Here is a 16990-nt window from a genome sequence, read left to right on the forward strand (position 1 = left end):
GCACCCGTTCCGCTCCAGCACCCTATCGGCAGTGTTACAGCTCTTTTAGAATTTGTCTAGTAGGTCTTCTGGCGCTCGCCGGAAGGCCCTCCCACACTCATTATGTAACAATAGAACTGAGTTTTCATCAAGCAATCCTGTTGGTTTAAGCACAGCGTTCATTTGGGGTTTGGTTCTGCGTGTGGGGGGTTATGAACCCGGCGTTGTGAGCGGTGAAGGCCGGCTGCCGGCTGCGGCTACTGCAATTTCGTCTCCGTCTTCCCGGTCCCGGGACCGTGTAGGAGGCGGCCTATCCCTCCTGCTCCTCCCGGCGGCGCTGCGCGGGCAGCTACTGTCCAATGGCGGCCGCCGCGGCCCAGCCCGCGGCCCTGAGCGCCGAACAGGCCAAGGGTGAGAAGCATCTCAAGTCGCCAGGGGGGCGGCCATTCTGCTGCGGGCTCGGGCTTGGGCTCAAGATCGGGGAGAGAAGCGGCTGCAATCGTGGGGAAGCGGAGTGCGTGCGTGCGTGCGTGCGTGCGTGTGTGTGTGTGTGTGGCGGTTCTTCGACTGGAATCTGCTCCTTCTAGAGCGAGGGGTTCGGGGCCGGCGGGTTGCCGATGGCCGCAGCCCCCCCGCTAATTCCTCTCCCTTCCCGGCTCTTTCGCCCGGGCCGGCTCACGGGACTCCGCTGCCTCCCCCGGGCCCCTCCCTGGATGGCCCTGGTGCGCAGTGGTCCTGGCCGAGGTGATCCAGGCGTTCTCGACCCCGGAGAACGCCGTGCGCATGGACGAGGCTCGAGACAACGCGTGCAACGACATGGGCAAGATGCTGCAGTTCGTGCTGCCCGTGGCCACGCAGATCCAGCAGGAGGTCATCAAAGCCTACGGTTTCAGCTGCGACGGAGAAGGTGGGTAGGACGGGGTGTCTGGAGGTGGGTCGGGAAGGGGGCCCTGGAGCCGCCTTCCTCCTTGTCGCCACAGGGCGGCAGCCACCCACCATCCAGCAGTATTGGAGTTCAGGGCCCAGGGGTCTACCCTCAACTTGTGCCAGACAACGTCTTAAGTCCACTTTGTAGTTGCCGTTCATCACACTAATCACACACATTTTAAGATAAGAGAACCTATTGGTAAAGTTAAATGGCCCGAGGGACAGCAGAACTGGACTTCTAGCATTTTAGTGAGATGACAGCGTGAGAGGGCACTCGGCTGCCCTTCTGAGGTGTTCCAGCTAATATATTTTGGGGGGGTAGCAGTTAAATTTCTTTGGTGAGCATGTTTGTTGATTGATCCCAGCTGTCCCGTGACCTCCTGTGCTGGTAATAGACCTGGGATCTCTTGGTCGTTCAGACTTGGGTTCTTGTGTCTAATGGTTAAAATGGTTCTCCTGAGAGTGAGACACAGTGTAGTAGTCCCACCCTGCTGTGCCCAGGGTGGACCAGGAAGTGGTTGATCCAAACCACACAGGACGGAGGCCCGCCGGTGTCTGGATTTGCAGACAGCTACCTGGCCAAGGGGGGGGAGCAGCCAGTGACTCAGGCTCACACCGCCCCACCCTGCCGTCCTGGGCCAGCCCTCCCCAGGCAGGGGCTGACTCTCCACCCGCCTTGCAGGTGTCCTTAAGTTTGCCCGCCTGGTCAAGTCCTACGAAGCCCAGGATCCTGAGATCGCCAGCCTGTCGGGCAAGCTGAAGGCTCTGTTCTTGCCACCCATGACACTGCCGCCGCACGGGCCTGCTGCTGGAGGCAGCATCGCCGCTTCCTGAGAGCCTTGGCTCTTTCCTGTGCCTGCCACTGCTGCCCGGGAAGGAAAGGCCTGGTTGTTCCGGGAGGATAATAAACGTGTCTGTGACTTGGCCGGCCTTGAGTCTGTCTTTTGTGACACCCTCCACCTCCTGCCCTCTGCCATTCCAGATCCTCCCTGGGTGCTCTGCGGGAGCCCACCTTGACCTCCCCTAGGTCCCCAACCCCCCCCCCCGCTGGGTGGGGGATGGGCTGGCCCCCGCACACCCTGGACAGGTGGGCCTGCAAGGGGGAGGCGCGTCCCTCTCTGGGGAGTGGGGCTTCCAGGGCCTTAACCCAGGCCCCTTGCTGTCTGTGGACCCTGAGTTTTCCCATTAGCTGGTGTTCCCCCCTGCAGGGCTACCACCCTCCCTGCCGCTGCCCTGCCAGGTGGAGCGCCAGGTGGAGCGCCAGGTGGACTCCTCCCTCCCAAGGGAAGGAGGCCCTGGCTGGGCAGTGGAGGGGAAGAGGCCTGCTGTGGGCGGTCTGAGGCCAGCCCCGCCCCACTCGTCCCTTCTCCGGGGATCATTAGTCCAGGGGCTCAGCCCTGCGGTGCCATTGGCCTGGCAGGCAGGACAGAGGAGGAAGTGGCTGAGCTTGGAGCCGACTTCCCCTCCTGGCCTGGCCCGGGGCCACTGCGCTGCTCGCTGGGCCCTTGGCTCAGCCCCGCCCCCGGCAGCCCTCAGCCTGCGGCTCCCCCATCCCTCCAGGGAGATGCTGTCCCGTGGGTAAGTCCCCCGGCCCACCTGGGTCCCACGGGCTCCTGTGAGTTTGGGAGAGAGGGGCAGGTAATGTGACCAAGAGTGTTACCTGCTGTGGGTTTGCTTCCTGTCCCCAATGTCTCTTCTTTCTCCCCGCCCCGAGGATGTGAGGACCCCAGGCTCATTCACGCCCTCTGCTCCCTTTTCTCCTACCTCTCGATGTCCACATAGTCTCAGTGTTGCCCAGGAGACCCGTGCCCCCGGGTAACCTCATCATCTCAAACAAGTTTGAAAGGCAAACCCGAGAGAGCACTCCCTGCGCCACTCAACGCCCCCTTCACTTCCCAACCTCTGGCCTTGGCTGTGTTTCCTTTCAGTTTTCCTTTACCTTCCCCGCTTCCCACATCCTCCAATGAAGAGGAGAATCCTGAGCATCTACTAGGCACCGGCTCCTGTTTGGGTGCTGGCCATACAACAGTCATTAGGACAGGCAAGGGCCCTTCTACCACGGAGCTTACGTTCTAGCGGGAGGCGCCGCGTAACAAAACGACCCAACCAAGAGGAGGACTCCAGTGCCTCCTGAGGAGCACGCTGTGCTTGCAAGTGACTGGCGTGGCCAGGGGCATCACTAGCTGGAGGGATCAGGGAGGGCTTTCCTGAGGAGGTGACCTTTGAGCTGAGACCTGGACATGTGCGGCCATCGGGAGTCCAGCTCCCCCGCCTGCAGAGGGAATGGCAGGTACAAAGGCCCTGGTGGGGGAACAAACAACAGAAGTACAGAGTGCCTGAAGCCTAGGAAACCTGTGGGCAGGCCAGCGCAGGCCGGGGCTCTCTAAGTCAGGGTGTCGGTGAGTTTGGGTGCTGCTGGGCCCCTGAGGACTGCTGATCCCTGCTGCTCACACGCCTGCCCCTTTCTATGTGCGCTCTCCCCCGCTGCATGCCCTCCTCACCATCAGCCCTGCTGACAGGGCTCTTAAGGGATTTCTGGTCCCCGATCCCCTCCACACTCAGGCGGCTTGGCCAGGCTGCCCCACTGCACAGTCCTCCTTAGGTCTTAGCCTGGCCTCCTCGTAAGGCCCCCTGCAGCTGGGCCCCAGCCTCTCGGGACCGCTTTGCTCCAGCCACGCTGCGCAGCTCACCTCCCACGCTGCCCCTCGAGCGGCTTCTGTGCCTGCTGCCCCTGCATGTTTGCAGGTGCTGCCCCTGGTGGGAGTCTGCCCCCTCCCTCTGCCGCCATGGGCTGCTCCAGTGCCCAGCTCACCCGGCCCCGAGCCTCCTCCAGAAAGGGCAACAGGCTCCCCGCGTCAGTCTTGGGTTGTCCACCTTCCCTCTCACTAGCTGGTGACTTGGTGTGTTACTTAGCCTCTCTGCACTTTAGTTTTTTGTTCTGTTTTGTTTTTAGGAGCCAGGGGCTGGGATTGAACCCGGGACCTCGTATATGGGAAGCTGGCACTCAATGACTGAGCCACATTGGCTTCCCTGAGTTGTTTTTTTGTTTGTTTGTTTTGCTTGTAGTTTGTTTTTGCTTTTTCAGGAGGCATCAGAAACTGAACTCAGGACCTCCCATGTGGGAGGCAGGCACTCAACTGCTTGAGCCATATCTGTTCCCTGCACTTTACTTTTTATTTCCAAGGTTGGGCTAACAATACCCACTAAATAGGTAGGCATGAGGATTAGTGATATAAAGTCCGTATTTGTTGGCCCTGAAACCTTACAATCTATCGGCTTTTAACATCAATGTTTAGAAACATTGTTAGGTCTATATATTCAGTGGGAATATAAGGCTCAGAGAAGTTAAGTAACTTTCTAGAGTTTTTTTTTTTTTTTTTAATCTCCCTGCTTCCCAAAGTGATACTTTTCTTTTCTGAATTACCAGGCACTTAATGTATAAATTTCTGTTGCCCTAAGCCTGTTTCCTCCCACTGAAAAATGTAGAAAATATCCTACAGCACAGTGCTGTCCGGGGCCAAAATGGGATTATTATGTATGTGCATATGCTCTGCCAACTCTAGGAACGATTACCAAACTTTATCTTTCTTTCTAAAAAAATTGTACTGTGGTAACATATTCAACGTACAATTTAAACCACTTTCAAGTTCACAATTCAGTGGTGTTAATTACACTTACAATGTTTGCAACCATCACCACCATCCACTATCAAAAAGTTTCCATCAGCCCAAAGAGAAACTCTGTACCCATGAAGCAATAACTCTCCGTTCCCCACCCCCACCCTCGTAAGCTGTATTCTACTTTCTGTCTGTACGAATTTGTATATTCTAGTTATTTCATATAAGTGAAATTATACAGTATCTGTCCTTTTGTGTCTGGCTTATTTCACTTATGATGCCTTCAAGGACATCACATGTATCGGAACTTCATTTCTTTTTAGGGCTGAACACTACTCCATCGTGTGGACAGACCACCTTTGGTTGACCCATCCATCTCTTGATGGACGCTTGGGCTGCTTCCACCTTTTGGCTATTGTGACTAGCGCTGCTGTGAGCACTGGTGTAAGAATATCTGTTCCAGTCCTTACTTTCAGTTTTTTGGGGGTTGTTATTTTCCTGCCAAGGGGCAGCAGAAACTTTCCATCGCTTGTCTGCCTTCTGACTTGCCTTCAGAGAAATTCTTACCTCTTTGCTGGGACGGGAGTTTCTGGGTGCCTAGTTAGATCCTTCCCAACAGGTAGGGTTAAGCCAGGGAGAGCGGGTGGGGCCAGGGTGCAGGACGTGTTGGGTGCTGAGCGTGGACCCGTGACTTTGTGTGTGGTCTGGATGGGGTGCCCATGTGTGGGCGTTCGCACTGGGCCAGGTATGAGTGCGGATGGACGTGGATGAGATGGTGCGGGCAGTGGGACTGTGTGTCTGCTTGTCTGTCTGTGACAGGTCAGTGACAGGCAGACGGTGGACGTGTTGGACCATGTGTGTACACGTGTGTGATGAGCTGGTTTCTTGGACACTCATCTGTGCCGGGCATTGTGCTGGGCTCTGGGCCTTCCGAGGCGAGCAGGAACGACGGCCGCCCCCTGTGCTGGGGCTGATGTGCTGAGCTCTTCCTGCTCCCCACCCTGGGGGTGTCGGGGGAGCTCTTGGGGGCTCATGGTCTGTCAGGTCACCATCCAGGCCTGGAAGGGTGGTCAATATCGGATGATGCAATAGACAGACCTAGCAAGTTTCCCCCCGCACCAGAAAGAGGGGCAAATAAAAAAGGAGGAAAACTTTTTTGGGGAGGAAGGGGGAATTGATGTTTGATGCTTCACAAGAGGATCAAAGTAGTTGTCATGGGAAAATTAGACTTGTGTCAGGCTTAAGATCTTATTACTTATTTTTCCTTATTTTTTTAACTGGGGCATAACATAGAAAATGTGCATAAACATTATATAGCTTGATGAACTTCACATTTATGCACGTCTGTTTAAACACCTCCCAGAGCATTCCCAGCACCTCCGAAGTTTCCCAGAAATTTCTGCCTCCCCGTCACTTTATTTATTATTATGGAGGTAATATAAGTCCATGGTACAACATTCAAAAAGGTATAAGGGAAAAGTTAGTGTCCCAGCCTGTCCTCCAGCCACCCAGCCTTCCCTAGAGGAAGCGTCAATGTGAGTTTTTGTGTATCCTTTGTCAGGGCTTCTTTCCTCTTGTGTAAGTTGGGTGGTGTCAGGGTTTGCGTTTGGAATTACTCACAGGCAGCATCGCACTGTTTAGGGCCTCTGAAGGTCAGCGGGTCCCAAGAACAGCAGCTGGGGCTGGGACCCGGGCCCTCGGCCCCCAGCCCCTGGAGGCAGGCCACCTAGTCAGACCTCGTGTCCAGATCTGACCGAGGGCGGAAGGGACTGCAGGGAGCTGGGGGGCTCAGGCCCTCACTGCTCTCCTGGATCTGTCGCTTTGCTCAGCCTATACCGCGAGGGCAGGGCAAAGGCCCAGCGACGAGAAGCAGGAAAGGCTCAAGTTTACAGGGGTCGTTTTGTCCACTCCTCTGCCACTGCGGCACCTCTTCAGACATGTATATCGGGGCGAGTGGACATTTTCAGGCCCGTGGCTTTTCAGAAGTCTCCCCCTCCCATTGCTGCCCCAACCGACAAGGATTCTTTCCACTTCTGTTCTTTGAAGCCGTGAAGGCTGGTGTACCGTAGTTACAATGATTGACTTCGGGGCCACTCAGTGTGAGTTTGAATCCCAGCTTTGACTCCTACTTACTAACTGCCTGGTGCTGGGCAAGGTACTCAGACCCCCTCAGCCTCTGGTTCCTGGTCTGCAAAATGGGGATAGAGATAGATGTGAATAAGTCAGATAAGCCCAGGGCCTGGCATGGGCGAGACACCACCCGATGGCAGTTGTCACCGCCATCGTGCTTACCATTAGCTTGGACCAGGCGAGTCCGCGGAGAAGCCGCTGGGGCGAGGACGAGGCGGCTGGGCCCACCGGGTCCACGTGTGCGTAGCACGACCTCCTCCAGGCCGGTGCGCGGCACCCGTGTGCCCTCTCCCGCGCAGTGTCGCATCGGTGCGCGCAGTGCTCCCGGAGGCTTTGATGGCAGACATGTGGGAAGTGGGGCCCCATCCCCACCCCCTGCTCTACTTCTCTTGACTCTGCTCTAAAAGGAGAAGTAGAGTGAGTTCCCCCAAGGGGTCGGCCGCGCCCCTTCCTGTCCCCGCCCTGCCGGCTGCCCCAGGCCAGTGGAGTGGCAGCCCCAGCTCCAGGACCGCGGCCGGTGGAGAGGCGGCCTGGCCCCCCAGAGCCGCGCTGAGGCTCGGTGCCCGCGATCTCCGCCCGCCCGGACCGGCCCGCGCCACCTCCTCTCCCCCGCACCCCCTAGCTCTCAGGGAGCCCCCAGGATGGTGAGGTAAGGACCTGGGACCCGTGGCCGGCGGAAGGTCAAGGTGCCCCGAGGCCCGAGGGACCCCTGACCTGCCCCCCGCTTCCTCCCAGGTGGTTCCACCGAGACCTCAGCGGGCTGGACGCGGAGACCCTGCTCAAGGGCCGGGGCGTCCACGGGAGCTTCCTGGCTCGGCCCAGTCGAAAGAACCAGGGCGACTTCTCCCTCTCGGTCAGGTGGGTGCCCTCAGCGCCCGCCTGCGGGGCAGCGTCTTGGCCTGCCCGTGCTCCAGCCCTGTCCCCGGGTGTCCCTGCGGCCCAGCGCACCCCCAGCCCCTGCCGTTCCTGGGAGCACCCGGGACGCGGGACCCCCGCCCCCCCACCCCTTGTATCTGCACCCTCGGGCCTCACTGCCTGGTGCCCCGCAGGGTGGGGGATCAGGTGACCCATATTCGGATCCAGAACTCAGGGGATTTCTACGACCTGTACGGAGGGGAGAAGTTCGCCACCCTGACGGAGCTCGTGGAGTACTACACGCAGCAGCAGGGCGTCCTGCAGGACCGCGACGGCACCATCATCCACCTCAAGTACCCGCTCAACTGCTCCGACCCGACCAACGAGAGGTGAGGGGCTCACCCGGCCCGGCCCCTGGGCGGCGCTGGCCTCCACTCCCCCGCCGGGCGCCGGGGCCCCTGCGGCCAGGGGACGGTCCCCTCCAGCCCTCCCTGGCTCTGCTCGTCTGTCCCTGTGCACCTGTCTCCGCCGCGGCCTGTCCAACTAACCCCCGAGCAAGCGAGAGAAGCCACCTCTTGCCTTTGTCCAGGGTCCCCGGCCTCGCTAGGGACAGGGCGGCTGCCCCTCGTGGCTGGCCGGCTCTGTAGTTGGAAAGCTCTTCCCTCTGTGGATGCGGATCCGCCTTCCTGTGACTCCCCCTGCACCCCGCCGCGCCCCCCCAGCGATCCCTGTTACGGGTTAATCCAGTGAGTTGTCCATGTTGAGGTTGTGATCCCAGGGACCACCACTCACTGGACGCACAATGCCTCGTGGCAGCGTCCCCCCAAGGGCCTGCCCTCTCTGGTGTGAGAACTTGACCATCCCCTTGACCCAAACACAGATCCTTGAGAACGGCGCGCCGTGTCGGCACGCGAGAGGCGCCTCTCTCTATCCTGGGCACGGGGTAGCGCCCAAGGCATTTACCCTCCCGTTGCCTCCAAAGACGTGGTCCCAGAACTGGGCTGGCTGCTTCCCTTGGGGTCTCCCCAAAGCATGGTGGGGGGGGGGCCGTGAATGCACCGCAGGTCGAGCCGTCTGCCCACTGGCCTCCTTCCACAGCTGCATCTCTAGGACAGTTCCTGCTAAGCTCTAGGGCGGCTAAACACCCCTCGTTCTGCCCCACATGGACGCCTGGGGCCAAGCCAACTTGCCCTTGTCCTGTACTTGATTCTGAACTTGGACTCAGTTTTCAGTCTTTCTGAGATTCAGGCCTTCTGAGTCGCATCAATGTCTTTGTTCCAGTCACTGATAAAAAACTTGGAACTGGATGAGGCTGCGGGAAAAGCCCCTTGGCCGCCACTGAGGTCTCTTCCCATTTAACCTGGAGCCGAGCTGCTCTTCCTTCCTTCGTGCCTTCCTGGTTCTTCTGGGCACTTCCTCTGCCTTCTGTCCTCTCCCCCATCCCCGGGACACCCAGACCCTCCTTACCTCCCCACGCCCCCTCTTTCTCCTTGCCCGCAGCCAGGCTTTGCCCTGGAGAATGGATTGTGCACGGGGTTGGCAGAGCGGGAGGAGCTGAGCAGGCCCCGGGGTGCTGAGACCTGGTCAAAGAGCTTGGGAGAGGCCAGAGAGGGAAGCCAGGGCCAAGCTGGGGGGGCCGGGGGGGAGGCCGAGCAGGGGGAGTAGGACGGGGCAGCTGACAGTAGGAGGCCCCTGGCGTTATCCAGCCTGGCAGCCCGGGGCTGCCCCCACCCTCGAGGAAGGGATGTGGATACTCCTGCTCCAAAGTCCTGTTTGTGTCCCTTGCCTTTGGCGCAGCCACTCTTCTTCCTCAGGAATTTGCATTTGTCCCCTCAATGGCCAGCTCCCAGCTGTGGTCAGCCTGACATTTGCATGGAAACTTCCTCATCCTGGGGCCTCGGGGAGGGGGGAGAGTCCCCTTCCCTCTCTTCTTCCTGGGGGCCCTAGCCTGTCCCTGACTTGGGGGGACAGGTGTCCCAGGGGGCTCAGGGGTGGGGCAGGAGACCCCGGAGGTCCATGGGCTGGAGCGGGCCCCGGGGAGGGGTGAACTGCAGGGGACAGACTGGCCCCCTCCCTCCTTCCCCCATCCCTGCGGTTGGAAAATGCACCCCCCCCCCCCGCCTGGTCCCTGGGCTGAGGAAACCTCACAACCTCACTTCTCACTCTCTCCCCAGAAGGAGTTTTGTGTTTTTTCCATCACGTGGTTTCCTGTGGGGCCAGGCATTGTGGGGTTACAGTTTCCTCCTGGGAAGGGGGGATGTGCTTCGGGGAAAGGTCCTAGTTCTGCTTTCTGTCCCCGCAGCCCCTTGGAGCCCGAGCCCCGGGTGCCCCTTCAGTGACATCATCCCGGGTCCCTGAGCCCCCTAAACCCAGCGGCGGGCCGTGGGCCCCTCCGCCTCCCCGGGGAGCTGTCCCACCAGGCCGGGACTGCCTTCTCCCCACGGCCGTCGCTTTCTGAGGTCCGGCCTGTCCACCTCTCGCTCTGGCCTCCTGCCCTAGCCTCGCCTGCCTCGTGGAGGCTCGCTCTTGCTTTCTCCTCTGTGGACGTGCTGTCGCCTGCCGTTCTGGCTCTGCCTTAAACTTTCAGAGACTAGCTGGGTGCGGAGGTGGGCGCCGGGTTCAGACCCAGCCTGGGGTGACCCCTGCGGTGTGGCTCCGTGTCCTCGTCTGTTAAATGGGGACGGTACCTCCTGCCCAGTTTCGGGAGAGAGCAACGGCCTCCGACGTGGCCGAGCGTTTGGACGCATCGAGCCCAGCGCGTGGCACGTGGCGGGTGACCCGCCGGCTCGTCCCTCTCGGCCCCTTGGCCTCCATCTGACCGTCCCCCGCTGCCGCCTCCCCCAGGTGGTACCATGGCCACATGTCCGGGGGACAGGCGGAGGCGCTGCTGCAGGCCAAGGGCGAGCCCTGGACGTTTCTGGTGCGCGAGAGCCTCAGCCAGCCCGGAGATTTTGTGCTGTCCGTGCTCAGCGACCAGCTCAAGGCCGGCCTGGGCTCCCCGCTTAGGGTCACCCACATCAAGGTCATGTGCGAGGTAAGGTGGCCGGAGCCCCGGGAGGCCGCGTGAGGGAGGCGCGGGGTGGAGCGGGGTCCGGCGAGGGAGACTCAGGCCTGTGGGGGGCCTCCCTTGGGACCCCTCAGGGTGGACGCTACACGGTGGGCGGGCCGGAGACGTTCGACAGCCTCACGGACCTGGTGGAGCATTTCAAGAAGACGGGGATCGAGGAGGCCTCGGGCGCCTTCGTCTACCTGCGGCAGGTGAGGGCCAGCTGCCTCCCGCCCTCCTGAGCCGCCTTCCCGGTCTCCCCCCGAGGTCCCCGCCGCTGACTCCTCGCCCTTCCCCGCCCCCAGCCCTACTACGCCACGCGCGTGAACGCAGCTGACATCGAGAACCGCGTTTTGGAGCTGAACAAGAAGCAGGAGTCAGAGGAAACGGCCAAGGCCGGCTTCTGGGAGGAGTTCGAGGTGCGCCGCGGGGTGGCGGAGGCGGCGGCCGATGACCAGCCGGGACCCGGGCCTTCCCCACCCTGCCCACCCCCTGCCTGGACCTGCGCCCCTGTCATCTCCACCTCGGACACCCCTGGCGGGGGGCTGATGCCCCGTCTCCTCTCTCGCCCCTCAGAGTCTGCAGAAGCAGGAGGTGAAGAACTTGCACCAGCGGCTGGAAGGGCAGCGGCCGGAGAACAAGAGCAAGAACCGCTACAAGAACATTCTCCCCTGTGAGCTCCGCCCCTGCCGCTGCTGGGCACAAAGAGCAAGGACCGCTCATCCCCACCCCGGCCCCGGCTGCATTTACCTTCCCACCCGCAGAGCCTCACCTCCTCCTCCCTGGAGCCTCCTACACCGCCAGGCCGGTGCCCCCTCCCCGCCCGGCCTCTAGCCCGCCCCGTGCAGATCCCCACCCCTGCCAGCCCCCAGGCCGCTAAGACAGGGTGGCCCTGAGCTTAGGAAGGGTCTGCCCCCTGGGGGTGGGGGGCGGTGGGTCCTCGGCTGACCCTGGACTTTGTCCGTCACCTCCTGCCAGTTGACCACAGCCGGGTGATCCTGCAGGGACGCGACAGTAACATCCCTGGGTCCGACTACATCAATGCCAACTACGTCAAGGTCGGCAGCACCGGGGTGACGTGGGTCGGAGAGGGTGGGGGCATGGCGCGTCCCCCGAGGGGACTCACAGTCCTGGGCTGCGTCTCGGTACCTCCATCCAGAACCAGCTGCTGGGCGCCGACGAGGATGCCAAGACCTACATCGCCAGCCAGGGCTGCCTGGAGGCCACGGTCAACGACTTCTGGCAGATGGCCTGGCAGGAGAACACCCGCGTCATCGTCATGACCACCCGGGAGGTGGAGAAGGGCCGGGTAGGCAGACCCCCCCCTTCGAACCCGCATACCCCCTCCCCAGAACTGGTCACCCCCCACCATTAGCGGAAAGAAACTGGAGGCCAGAGTGGACGTCCTGCGACGCTCAGACCCCTGCGTCCAAACTTGGGCTCGCCTGCATTTTCCTCACTGTGTCCCAAAGCACGCCCTGGCGTCCCTCTGTCCCTAACGCCCCCTCTTCCTGGCCTTCCAAGCCGGAAAGCTGGGCCTTCCAGCTGCTGCACCCCCACCCGCCCTCCCTGGACAGAGGCCGGTCCTCCCTGCCTCCTCCTAACTCCCCAGTCTGCCCCCCTCACTGCCCACTGGTCTCCCACCCACTGCACTGCAGCCCAAGTGGTGCCATCAAAGCACAAACAGGACCAGGTGGCTCCCAGTGGCCTCCAGGATATAAGGCGGGGCTTCCCTCCAATCCCCTGGCTTCCCTGCAGCACCTGCTGCCTCGAGGGGACCGGCTCAGGTTTCCGTGCTGCCTTTGCATCAGCTCCTGGTCTGCTCGGAAATGACTCTCTCTCTGCGCTCTCTGCCTGGCAGACGCCTTGCTTTTGGAGACCCAGCCCAAGAGCTACCTCCTCTTTGAAACCATCTCTGATTTCCTCCACGGCCTGAGGTCTAGCCTCTCCCCAAACGTGCTCTCTCTGGGCGCACTCTGTGTCTTTCCTGCTGGCTGGCCTCAGCACCCTGGCCTGAGAGCTCTAGGGCTCTGGGTTGCGGCCTCTCAGTCCTGTCTGTACCTCCAGCCCGGCTTCTCAGCCCCGGGTCCCAGGCGGGCCTCGCTGCGTGAGTAAGTGAGGTCAGGCGGCTGGTCGGCTCTCACGGCCGCGGGCAGCCGAGCTGCGGCTCCCGGGTGCCCTGTCTCCAGGCCAGTCCATCCAACCAGGGTTTGACTGGGCGAGGACTTGGGGCCCGGAAGAGGACCCGGAACAGCCCGTCACCCAGTTCTGGGCCTCACTCCCCTTCCCTGGTCCCCTTTTGCAGAACAAGTGTGTCCCGTACTGGCCAGACGTGGGCTGTCAGTGTGTTTACGGGCCCTACGCCGTGACAAACTGTGGGGAGCACGATGCGGCCGAGTACAAACTCCGCTCCTTGCAGGTGTCCCCGCTGGACAATGTGAGTGTCCCCCCACCACTCCGGGCCCCCTCCTTGGTCCTACTCTAGCTGGCGGGGCGGGACAGGGCTCCTGCACCCTGAGCAGGACGGGACGTGGCGTGGGAGTGGGGGTGCTGACCCCACGTGCCCTGCCCAGGGGGACCTGATTCGGGAGATCTGGCACTACCAGTACCTGAGCTGGCCTGACCACGGGGTCCCCAGCGAGCCTGGGGGCGTCCTGAGCTTCCTGGACCAGATCAACCAGCGGCAGGAGAGCCTGCCCCACGCGGGGCCCATCATCGTGCACTGCAGGTGAGAGGCGGCGAATTCGCAGTTACCCAAGTAAGAGCTGACCAGGAAATGCTGCGTGTTAAGTGCTGAGCACCGGCTTAAGCAATTTCCCTAACTGGATTAATAGCTCCTTCCACCCCTAGCCTCTGCTGGGTCGCCCAAAGGCTGCCCATCCAGCTCTGCACCAGCTCCTCAGTTTCCCCCTCTGCCTGTATGCGGCGTCCTTCCCCAGAGACTTCCCTGGATATAACGTCCAGTCGGACCCTGCCAAATACAGAGGTGGAAACCGAGGCCCAGCGATGCGCCAGGTGCCAGCTAGGCAGGGGAGAGGCCAGGCGGGCACTCGTCCCCGTCACCCTGTTGCCCAGCCTGTGTTTCCTTCTCGGCCCTCAGGACTGTCCATCAGGGTCAGCTGCCCCCCCTTTCACTCCTGCAGCCCTTGGGGCATGGGCTTCTTCGTGGCTCCTGCCCCACTCCCCTCTCTCAGCCATCGCCCCCCAGGGGCCCCAGATTGCGTGGGGCTGGATGCTGTTTCTGGGAGGGACCCTGCACCAAGCCCTTCTGCCGGGGTGGGAGCGGGGGTCAGCAAGGAGGAGCAGGGCGCCCTCCCACGTGCCCCCAGCTGGCCTGCCTGGGGTCAGTGGAGGCTCCCCACTGGGGCCTCCCCTTGCTGGCTGGGTGACCTTGGACAAACTGCTTAACTTCGGATCCCTTTTCTGTGCAGTTGAGTTGGCGACAGGCCTCCTTAGGCTCATTGAGAGGTTTAAGTGAGACCCTGTCACAGTGATGGGAATATACTGAACCCCCAAAGTGGGAGCTGTTAGTGATTCAACAGCTACAGGCAGGCAGGCGATGGGAGAACGAGCCCCTGCCTTGACCTCTTTTCCTCCTGCAGCCCGTGGCCCTGGCCTGGCCTGGGCGGGCCTCGGACTTCCTCCTCTTTCCCACCAGCACCTGCTGGCCCTCAGGGCTGCCGGGCAGCTGAGTCTGGAGGCGCCTCTTGCTTGCAGCCCTGGGGACCCCGCTCTGGCCTTCCAGGGGCAGGCACACCCCCAAAAACTATACTCCTGCTGGCACCCCGTCCCCTACACAGACACATACACACACTCACGCACTTCTTGAAATCCCCATGGCCTTTATTTAGATGTTACAGGAAGGAAGTGGGTGAGGGGGGTTATTTTTGACAATCTGGGTTTGAAATTAGCCATCGCCACTCAGGGCACCCGCCCGACGGGCCAGTCAGAGGGGGCGGGGCTGGGGTGCAGGTCCTGAGGCCCCTGGGTGGGGTCTGTTTGCCCAAGGGGAGGGGGAAGACGGGAGTGGGTGGGGGGATAGAAGGGACGCTTCCCACTGCACTTCCTCTGAGTCTCCTGACCCCAGTCCCCACCCCTCCCCCTGTCTCAAGGGCTGCCCTTTCCCTGCCATCTGGGTTTGAAGAAAAAGGGAAATGAAGCCCTGCAGAAAGCAGCTCCAAACAGCACTTTCTCAGGGAGGAGGGAGAGCAGGCCTCGCGCAGGACAAGGAGGTGGGAGAGGGGGCAGGGGGGCCCCTAGAGTGCCTGGGGCAGCAGGCAGGAATCTGTGGGACCGGAGGTTCTAGGGCATGGGGTGGGGGGCACAGGCAGGAAGCAGGAGGTGGAGGAGCTCAATGCTGGGAGAAGGAAAATGACGGGGGCCTTCAGAGCCAGGCCCTGCTCCCAAATCCCTCGGCCGAGGTCAAGAGCACAGGTGCAGATGCGCAGGCTCCCTGTTCCACTAGCTGGAGCCTTCCCTCCTTCTGCTGGTGCGGAGCCCTGGGCCCCTCCAGGGAGGGCTGACGGCCTCCCTTCCCTCCCCAGCGCAGGCATCGGTCGCACGGGCACCATCATCGTCATCGACATGCTCATGGAGAGCATCTCCACCAAGGGTGAGGCTCGCCCACGCTCCCTCTGCGGGCCGCGGGGGCCGGGTGGCGGCGGGAGCCCCCCCTCCGCCCGAGGCTTGACGTCTGCTCTCGCTGTCCGGCCCAGGCCTGGACTGTGACATCGACATCCAGAAGACCATCCAGATGGTGCGCGCCCAGCGCTCGGGCATGGTGCAGACGGAGGCGCAGTACAAGTTCATCTACGTGGCCATCGCCCAGTTCATCGAGACCACCAAGAAGAAGCTGGAGGTCATGCAGGTACGCAGAGCAGGGCCTGGTGGGGCCCGAGGGGAGAGCGGGCCACGCCCGGCCCTGCCGGGACTGCCACCACCCGCCCCTCCTCTGCCCACAGTCCCAGAAGGGCCGGGAGTCGGAGTACGGGAACATCACCTACCCCCCCGCCATGAAGAACGCCCACGCCAAGGCCTTGCGCACCTCCTCCAAGTGAGCCGCCCCGCGCCCCATCCCTCCCGCGCCCGAGCCTCCCAAGCAGGAGACGTGGATTCAGGTTCCAGCATGGTTCCTGCTCCTCCGTCCCCGCTGCTGTGGGCTGTGCTGGGGTCGGGGGTTCGGCTGCCCACGGGGCGGGGCGTCTCGCTTTCCTGGCCTGTCGGCTCACCCCGCGAGGTGGGGTGGCCCAGAGTGGGCCCTGCCTCCCGACCTGAGCCAACTGCCAGCCCCCCTCCCCACCCGCAGGCACAAGGAGGATGTGTACGAGAACGTGCACGGTAAGAACAAGAAGGAGGAGAAGGTGAAGAAGCAGAGGTCGGCAGACAAGGAGAAGAGCAAGGGGTCCCTCAAGAGGAAGTGAGCGGGCGCCCTCCTGCGCAGAGGCCACGGTGGGTAACGCACCCTCTGCTCAGAACCGCTTCTCCCCGCCCCGCCCCAGGGTCCCGGGGTCCCGGGCCCCAGCGTGCTCCCGCTGCTTGGGGGTGGGTGGCTGCACCCGCCTGCCCTCCCCAGCCACGCCCAGACCTGCTTCCTGTCTGCCCCCCCCAGGCTCCAGCCACCCACCTCACCTCTGGACACCCTTCTCTCTGCACCTCAGCCCTGGCCCCTGCAGAGGCCTCCAGTGGATGGACCACCTGCCTGAAACTTGGACCCCCCCACCCCCCATGTCCCTGTTCTACTGTAATTTAAATGGCCATGGCCCCAGTGCCCTGTCCCTGACACTGTATATAGCCCAGCCAGGCCCAGGCAGGGCCAGGCCCTTCTCTTGTAAATAAAGCCGTTTGGGTCACTGTGTGTGCCTTTAAGTATGTGTGCCTTGGTGGGGGGGATCGAGGTAGCCTCTGCCTGCCACACTGGGTGCTGGGCATGGGAGTGGGGAGGGCAGGAAAGAGGTGGGTGGGTGCCTGAAAGCTCGGACTTCACAGTCAGACCAGGTTCTGGACTCCACTGGGCTAACCAGGCCAGGACCCTCGGGCTCCTTTAACGTGGGGCTGGTCCCCAGACCCCGCACCCCTCCCTGGGTGGTCGCAGAGGTCACTGAACTAACAGGTGTTAGTACCAAATTTATCACACCTGCCAGGCGCCAGGCACCGTTGAAAAGGCTACAGCTATTCATTCAATGCAGGTATCTTTACTGTTCCCATTTTACAGTGGGGGAAACGGAGGCATAGAGAGCGCCAATAACTTGCCCAGGGTTCCAGGACCATGGAGTAGCGAAGATGAGGTTTTAACCCAGGCACTCTGGCCCCAGGGCCCACACCTCAGCCCACGGAGCTGGAGCCGGGGTCACCCCTGGGGGACACAGCCAATGCCACCCAGATCCAAGAACTAAGACCAAGGCCCAGAGCAGGGCCCCAACCGGCCTCCCAGGCTCCT

At 61.8% G+C, this 16990-nt stretch overlaps 2 protein-coding genes and 1 non-coding gene across 5 annotated transcripts; all 3 read left to right on the top strand.

The window, feature by feature from the left end:
• Positions 1-29: 29 nt before the first annotated feature.
• LOC111766783 (U7 small nuclear RNA) lies at positions 30-91 on the top strand. Its single transcript, XR_002798751.2, has one exon. It is a non-coding gene; the product is annotated as a U7 small nuclear RNA (small nuclear RNA).
• Positions 92-191: 100 nt separating this feature from the next.
• On the top strand, positions 192-1830 carry C20H12orf57 (chromosome 20 C12orf57 homolog). The gene is made up of 3 exons (XM_004448487.4): positions 192-390; positions 710-886; positions 1589-1830. Exons 1-3 carry the CDS (start codon positions 339-341, stop codon positions 1738-1740), a joined length of 381 nt encoding a protein of 126 aa, XP_004448544.2. The 5' UTR covers positions 192-338; the 3' UTR covers positions 1741-1830.
• Positions 1831-2303: 473 nt separating this feature from the next.
• Positions 2304-16408, top strand: PTPN6 (protein tyrosine phosphatase non-receptor type 6). Of its 3 annotated transcripts, none has more exons than XM_058282701.2 (16): positions 2304-2484; positions 7389-7511; positions 7703-7897; positions 10353-10542; positions 10650-10766; positions 10860-10973; positions 11131-11227; positions 11533-11612; positions 11714-11863; positions 12860-12991; positions 13128-13282; positions 15099-15166; positions 15270-15421; positions 15516-15607; positions 15860-16002; positions 16163-16408. In XM_058282701.2, exons 1-15 carry the CDS (start codon positions 2471-2473, stop codon positions 15972-15974), a joined length of 1794 nt encoding a protein of 597 aa, XP_058138684.1. In that variant the 5' UTR covers positions 2304-2470; the 3' UTR covers positions 15975-16002; positions 16163-16408. The 3 variants fall into 3 exon arrangements, with proteins under 3 accessions (XP_058138684.1, XP_058138685.1, XP_058138686.1); XM_058282702.2 differs by having other exon boundaries at positions 2327-2484; positions 16212-16408; XM_058282703.2 differs by lacking the exon at positions 2304-2484 and adding an exon at positions 7116-7302.
• The last annotated feature ends 582 nt before the right edge of the window (positions 16409-16990 follow it).

The sequence above is a fragment of the Dasypus novemcinctus genome, chromosome 20 (assembly GCF_030445035.2).
Source record: "Dasypus novemcinctus isolate mDasNov1 chromosome 20, mDasNov1.1.hap2, whole genome shotgun sequence".
Classification (NCBI taxonomy): domain Eukaryota; kingdom Metazoa; phylum Chordata; class Mammalia; order Cingulata; family Dasypodidae; genus Dasypus; species Dasypus novemcinctus.